General features: G+C 41.1%; 1 protein-coding gene across 1 annotated transcript; it reads left to right on the top strand.

The window, feature by feature from the left end:
- Positions 1–286: 286 nt before the first annotated feature.
- On the top strand, positions 287–5,306 carry LOC119301063 (protein unc-50 homolog). Its single transcript, XM_037577963.1, has 10 exons — positions 287–494; positions 2,005–2,072; positions 2,721–2,746; positions 2,885–2,975; positions 3,235–3,330; positions 3,752–3,817; positions 4,123–4,181; positions 4,263–4,385; positions 4,714–4,785; positions 4,858–5,306. Exons 1-10 carry the CDS (start codon positions 408–410, stop codon positions 4,911–4,913), a joined length of 744 nt encoding a protein of 247 aa, XP_037433860.1. The 5' UTR covers positions 287–407; the 3' UTR covers positions 4,914–5,306.
- The last annotated feature ends 2,191 nt before the right edge of the window (positions 5,307–7,497 follow it).

The following is a 7,497-nucleotide window of genomic DNA, read 5'->3' as shown; positions in this document are numbered from 1 at the left end:
AACAAAATTTGCCCGACTTCGGTAAGGGAGGGGCAATGACGGCAACGTGTTTTTCGGCTTGTTTCGGTGCTCGAAGTCGTCGTTAGGTGGTCTGCGTTCTGAATGTAATTTTCATTACTTCTGCTGTTCTTTGATACTCTCATGATATTTGACAAATAGACCGATTTTTTTTAAAGCTATGTCTCGTGTTTTTAGATAGGAAAAACCTCAATTGTTAGTTTGTTACCTTTGAGCCCCCGAGAAAAAAAAAGAGAAAACAAAAACACTGACAGACACGAACGACTTAGGAAAAGCCAGATCTCGCGTGCCCCGCGGCTGTGACAGCCACCACCAGAGCAAGCAGGCAGCAGCAGCGGCAGCAGATCGCGAGAGCGGAGGAGCAGCAGAAGGAAGGAGAGGGGAGAACGATGCTGCCCACGACGGCGTCCAAGGGCCGCGGGGCCGCCCGCTCCGCCCCGCCGCTCTTCGGCCCGTATCTCCGCCGTATCGTCAAGGTTGGTGCTGGCCTCCTCCTCGGAATCCACATTCACTCGTCCGGATCTCTTCGCCACGCATATGGCGCTGATCTGGCGTACGGGTTTGCAAGGCCGCGTGGTGCTTCAGCTGCTGCGATTTGCGGGCCTGGTGCCACGAAAACCTCGAATCTCGTTAGGGTTTCATATGTCGCAGAAATGCGGGTTTGCCCAAGGTAGGATGAATACCACATAGGAGGGATCTTAGGAGGTTTGGTTCAATTTCTGCTACCTGGGGGTGTTTATGGAGTGGATTCCCCACACCCTCAGCGTAGCAATTATGAGAGGCTAAGGGGAGGTGGGCCAGTTCGAGGATGTAATGCACTTTTAGATTTCCGGCCCATCTGGTTGAGTTTGCACATACTCTGCACCAATGAGCTGGGAGCTGATTTAGTCTTTTGATGTTATTGAATTTACCTGATCCTTGATGCATCAATCAATGGGTTTAGGAATGGGTGTCACCTTGGATTCAGGACTGTCTAACTTGACCTTAAAGGGTAGGTTCTTGTGCTTTGTTCTTCATCTGGGATATTGGTATATTTTGATTGGTTATTGGGATTCTTTTAGCTATCTCGTGTGAATTTGGGATGTGAGTAGAATTAATTCACTTCAGTTGTGCATTTATATGCGCTGCAGAGTTGTCAAGGTTATTGCTCATATGTGTTGTTTCCTCTTAATAATTAAAACTGAGGTTCAATTGTTACAACAAGAGATTTCTTAAATCTTCCTACGCATACAGGGAATTAAGATAAACAACCTAGTCAAAGAAAAAAGAAAACACTTCTGAAATCTGAACACTATATATAGATTGTTGTAGAGTTGAGTTTGTTTTGATGCTTGGATTTTTGTAGGTGTGTTCTAACACACATTGTTCGCATCCACTGTGATTAGAACAGTTACATTGCTTCGTTGCAATAGTACAAGGGACATTCAAAATATGAGGCAGAAGTCTTTAAGTTTGTTTCAAATATGAGATATACATGCAAACTTCATGAACTTCTCACTCGTTTGTCCTCATTTATCTTCCTCCCTCCCTTTGTCACTTATGTGACCATTCACATTATGTCACTGCTATTCTCTCTCTTATTCCAGATACTCCCAAGACATTGGTAAAAGGATATCATGGTCTTTTCCCTCTACCATTCTCTTCGCCTATGTTATCTAAGGCTGGAATTTATCATTGTTTATGGGATCAATCTTTCAATCTTCACTATTCTGTAGAAATTTTGAGCAAACTTAATACGTAAACTTGACTCGCCTATCTACTAATAGGAAACCTAATTGGAGACTATCCTGACTATTTTGTGTTTCATTGTTTAGTTGCCCTGAATAACTAAGGAAAATGCTCTGATTTTCTTCATATGAGCCTTTTCTGGCACTGCCTGTACATATCCCAATGGGGTTGTAACATGTTATGTCTTATAATTATCCATATAACAGTAATTCTTATGGTACTTTGGCCGAAGTATAATGTCATTGCTTTTCTCAACAGTGGCAGCAAATGGATATCGAATACACGTTTTGGCAAATGGTTCATCTCTGTACTTCACCAAAAGTAGTGTACGCATTCTGCACTCAGTCCAGCTCTAAATACTTCGCATTAGCTATTATACCATATTAATTGTTTTCTGCAGATATTGCCGTAGTAACACTAGCACCTCTTGCACATTGATGAATTGTTACCATCTAAATTCTCATTGCTATTGTCCCTACTTGCTAAGTTTGAATTCAAGGACGAGTGAAATAACATGATCGATAAAGGCTTGAAGAATTTCATTCTAAGTTTCACAGTCCAAACCACCACCAAAAACCTATCCATCGACCACAGGACCTTCTACTGACCCATTTATGCCTATACACAAACCCTAGCTAGTTTTTTTGCTAGGGTTGAGGGCGATAGCAGAGCTTAGCTAGGGCCACCAGCTTACAGAAATTTCCCATGATGTTAGTTCATATATAACATAATTTGGATCACATATGACACAATATGTTAACTTGGCTCCCATTGTTTTGGCTCCTTCTAAAATCACGCTCAAGGTCCACCACTGCTTGAGGGTTACATCCTCACCTTAATTTCATCATCCGTAGTTGTATAGTTTTAAGATGAATGACCCATTTCTAGTTTTCACTTTGATATTGATTATATAATTAGGCACCTGACTTGCTTTTCTCTATTTGTGTGCACCATGTTGCGATTATGGAAGACAGCTATCAGCACACCAAATATCACAAGCGTATGTTGTCTACTTCTATCTTTTCCTCAACGTAAATGTGTTTGCTGGAATTTAATTGATGGACTTCCATACTATTGCAGTCCTTTATCTGCATTTGATATTATGGCAGGTTCCTGATATCTATATTCTTATTTACAGAAACAAAGAACCAGTGGGCTAGGGATGATCCTGCATTTATTGTCATTCTAATTCTTTTCCTTGTGTTTGCGACATCAGCTTACTGTGCAGCGTGAGTTCTTTATACCCTTCTTTTATCTCTGGACTTTGCAAAAAAAAAGATCATGTGGAATTGTCTTTGTGATTCCCTTATGTAGTGGATGCAAGGAATATATCTGGGCAATGGTTTAAATCTATCTTTTGTTTATAGTCTATTTTATATATTCTCATAGTTAATAGATTAATGTGTTCCTTTTATTTTCTGTTGTATCAACTCGTTGGCTTGTTTTTCCTTTTTATTCAATGTTTGACTTCTTGTCTTCATTCTTTAGGTTTGGAGAGAGTGCGCCGCATGCTGCTTTAACAATCATCTCGGTTGTGTTTGTCCATTTCTTGTTTGCTGGGCTAGTTTTGGCCACACTTTGCTGGTAAGTATTCCATGCTGTACTCGGAACTTGAAGGCAACAATCATGTTTTTGGTACTCAGTTCTGTCAGCGATCAGTTTTACTGTTTTTCTTGTTTGGGAGGTATTCCTCAGCATGCAATGGAAGTCGAAGCATGTTGTAATGAGCTAGTGGCATAAAGTTTGGTTTGTTGCTGACAATAGGTTTACTGCTATTACTTGTTATTTTTGAACTTCTTCATCATTTACTCTAGAGGTGGTAGCAGCATTGTAGTTTTTAATCTACGTTTCTTGCATATGCTACATTTTGCAGCCTAGTGTTTAATCAAATGCAGTACTAGTAGTGTGTAATGACTAAACTGTTAAATCTATTAGAAAATACTTAATACACATGCAAATCTGTAAATGGAGAATATAAACTAACATCTGCTATGCTTTGATGCAGGTTTCTTACCAATTCTTATCTGAGGGAGGAACCTAATAGCCATGTGGTCGAACAACGTGTCGAGTGGTAATTGTCGTATCTTCTACTACCAATGCATTTTATTTGAGTTGTATTTCCACCACTTGGAGGTGATTTTTTTAAATTGACACCGCATGAACTCCTAGAACATTTTAAGCTAACAGAATAGTTGTTCCATGAAACTCACAGACCCTTGATAGCATGTTTCTGTAATTTCCATTGAATGTCAACTCCTGTTCAGTGATCTTGCCTTGACTAGTAACTAAGTTAAGAGATCATAATTGCTCCTTCCAGTACTTTGTTCTTGAGGTCATGATCAGTATCTGTAGTTACGAAAAAATTAACTTTTGCAGGCTCTATGCATTTGATGTTCACTGCAACTCGTTCTTCCCTGCATTCGTCATCCTATATGGTAATAATAAAGGAATTATTCTCTCTACCTGAAATTGGTTCTAGCATTTATGGTCATGTATCTGATAATTTCTTTTCTCAGTGCTTCAATACTTTTTGTCGCCTCTGTTGATCGCTCATGGATTCTTGCCTGCCCTATTATCAAACCTCCTGTTCATGGTGGCAATTTCTTATTATCACTATCTGAACTTTCTAGGATATGATGGTAAGTGTAGTCTAATCTTTTCGTTGACTTTATTGTACCCCCTCCGTTCCATAATATAGTGCATATAGTTTTTTTGAAAAGTCCAAATTTACAAACTTTGTAGAGAAAAATATATACATCTAGAATACCAAATAAATATTATTAGATACATAATAAGACATTTTCAAATTGTATATATTTGATATTGTAAATATACATACTTTTCTCTATAAACTAGGTCAAACTTTCTAAGTTCGACTTTCATGAAAATCTATGCACTACATGATGAAACAGAGGGAGTATGTGTGTTTAAGACTGTCCTAACAAATGAAGTGGTCTTTGGCTGCAGTTCTTCCATTTTTGGACCGAACGACATTTTTCTTGTACCCAATCGGACTTGTCATCATACTATCGCCACTCAGTAAGTGTATTTTATACAGTACCAAGTTTTACCTCTGACAAATCGTCTTACATATTTTCCTTTCTCTCGTAGTGATACTCATAGGGTTTAATCCAACAAGATACTTTCTGAGCTTGTACTTCCGGTAAGAGTGTGGTAACTAGTACGCTAAGTAAAAGAAGACTGGTGACAAAACTAATGGCAGATTGGGTGGGACATACAGTTTGAAGTAGCATTTTAGATCTCTTGTGCTATCAGGGAAGAGCGAGCCTCAGAAAAGTTCAGATCATATTTGGTGCCTGCGGAAGGCCATCAGTGAGCGCCTTTTGAATTGTGTCCATTTTGGTGCCAACTTGTTCATATATGTGTTGTTTCCTTTGATTTAAGCCCAAGGACGAAGTGTACAATTTTATTGTGAAGAACAGTATCATATTAAATTGGCATCAACATTCCATGTGATCTTTCTTCCATCAACTTGTTTTCCCTGCCATCCTTTCCACTTTTTTAGAGGTATGTATGAAGGTCTGGATTGTTCCTTTGCACTTCTGGTAGTACTTGCCTAGTCTTCAGGATTTTCCTGGCTAATTAATGTTTTTGTAATCGATGGCTACGCAACTTGTGCCAATGGTTGCCTTCGTACAGCCAAGTGGCTTACAGTTGGTTACACCAGCGGACTTTCTTCGCGTCAGAGAAGTTTCGGGTACATGTACTGCCTATGTCCTGTCAGAGGAATTTCCCATACAAGTACTCCCTCCGTACTAGTTCATTAGTCCCCCTTATATTTAGGGTCATAGTTTGACCATAATTATAACATGTAGCAAAAATAATATCATTAAAAACTATTTTTTTGAAAGATAAGGCTTTATTAATTAGAAATAATGGTTACATGGTCTACAATAAAAGGATCAATCTCATCCATAGGCCCCTACTATCTGAAAATTTTGCTAACCTAACAAGTTCATGAGCGGCCTTATGCGCCTCTCTATTACGATGTTCGAAACTAGCAAGGAAAAAATCACATGCTAGAAAATAGCAATCATCAAAAACTACTGCAGCCGCTCCGGCAGTTTGTCCTCCATTCTTTATTGTATCAATTATTTTCATATTGTCTGAATTAATAAAAAAAGCCAATCACATCCCACCTTTTGTGCGAGAGATAAGCCTAATCTAAGAGCCAAAGTTTTTGCCCGCATACTAATCTTTCAGTATTCCCCAATAATGAAATTTCCTTTGTCATCTCTAAGAACTGCTCCAGCAATGCCCCTAAACAGACCATGATCAAAAGACGCATACACATTAAGCTTGACAAAACCCGTCGGGGGTCTAACCCACCCCTTTTTCCTTGGAAGCATTAGGGGTGTGGGCATTAACAAAGTTCGTTGCTATAGCACGAAACCCCATAGACGCCTGGTCAGCATCTTGAGACTTTCCTTCGTGAATCAATTTATGTCTATCCTGCCATAAGTACCAAGTCGCCACCACTCCCCACGCCCATATGTCGCGCCACTAGACATAGTAGTCCGCCGCCCGACGCTGCTCCATGTACGTGTGGATACCTTGGAGGTGTTGCACCGGTAGCGCCCTAACGAATCCTGCTCCATGTACGTGTGGATACCTTGGAGGTGTTGCACCAGTAGCGCCCTAACGAATCGTTTGAGGGAACTGAGAGGCACTATCCGAGGGATCCGCGAAACAGATCGTGGGAGATCGGCTACGCAAGAAGGAGACGACGACTCGGCTGGTCGTCTACACACATCACCAACTCTACTTCTGTGTTGTCGTGACTACGCGTCTAATTGTAAAATTTGATCCCGTGGTCTATCTTCATCATTATGATCTTGATTGCGCGGTAGATTTTTATTTTATTTTGTGCTAGCGGAACTTCCATGTGTCACAAGAGTGCTATCAGAGTCTATGCTACATGCTCCTGATCCACACCGTTCCAACCACAACCAGCCACCGCCCAAAAAGCTAGGGTTCTCCGCCTCCCGCCGGCGCCGATCCGTCCCGTCTCCGGTGGCCTTAGGGCCATGGAGGCGGAGTGGATCTCAGCCCTTACCGGTGGGAGGGCTCCGTTTTTAGATCTTTTTTCGAGCTTTGTTAGGGTTTGTGTCCTGCTCAGGAAGACGAGACGGCGGCGGCTCCCTGAAGATGGAATAAAGGTCTCCCCGCCTAGCCCCCGTTCCGGTGATGCGTCGAGCATCATCGGTGGGCGTGTGGAGGTGTGTCTTCGGCGGATCTGTCTTTGGTGGATTTGCTCGGATCTGTTCGTCGTTTGTTTTCGTTCATGTGTCTTCAGGTTGGTTCCTTCTGATCTACACTCTTCATCCGCGGCGGTTGCTGTTCTGGTGCGTTGGTTCTATGGGGCCTTAACACGACGACTTCCCGACTGTCTACTACAAGAAGGTTTGCCCGGCTCCGGCGAGGGAGGGGCGATGACAGCGGCGCGCCTTCGGCTCGCTTCAGTGCTTATAGTCGTCGCTAGGTGGTCTATGGATCTGGATGTAATCTTTATTATTTCTAGTGTTCGTTGTACTACCTTGATTAAAGATGAATAGATTGGAAGTTTTTCCCGCAAAAAAAAAGTCTATGCTACATGAAATATTTTTAGTTTTTTACTAAGTTAGATTAATGTTACGTATGACAATCAATTAACTAACTTGTTGACCATCATAGCCTTTCATGTGAAGGGGTATGTTCTAATCTCCAATGTTAATATAAATAAGGGTGTAC

The sequence above is a fragment of the Triticum dicoccoides genome, chromosome 5A, assembly GCF_002162155.2.
Source record: "Triticum dicoccoides isolate Atlit2015 ecotype Zavitan chromosome 5A, WEW_v2.0, whole genome shotgun sequence".
NCBI classification, from domain to species: Eukaryota; Viridiplantae; Streptophyta; class Magnoliopsida; order Poales; family Poaceae; genus Triticum; species Triticum dicoccoides.
This window is presented reverse-complemented; position numbering and strand designations above follow the sequence as displayed.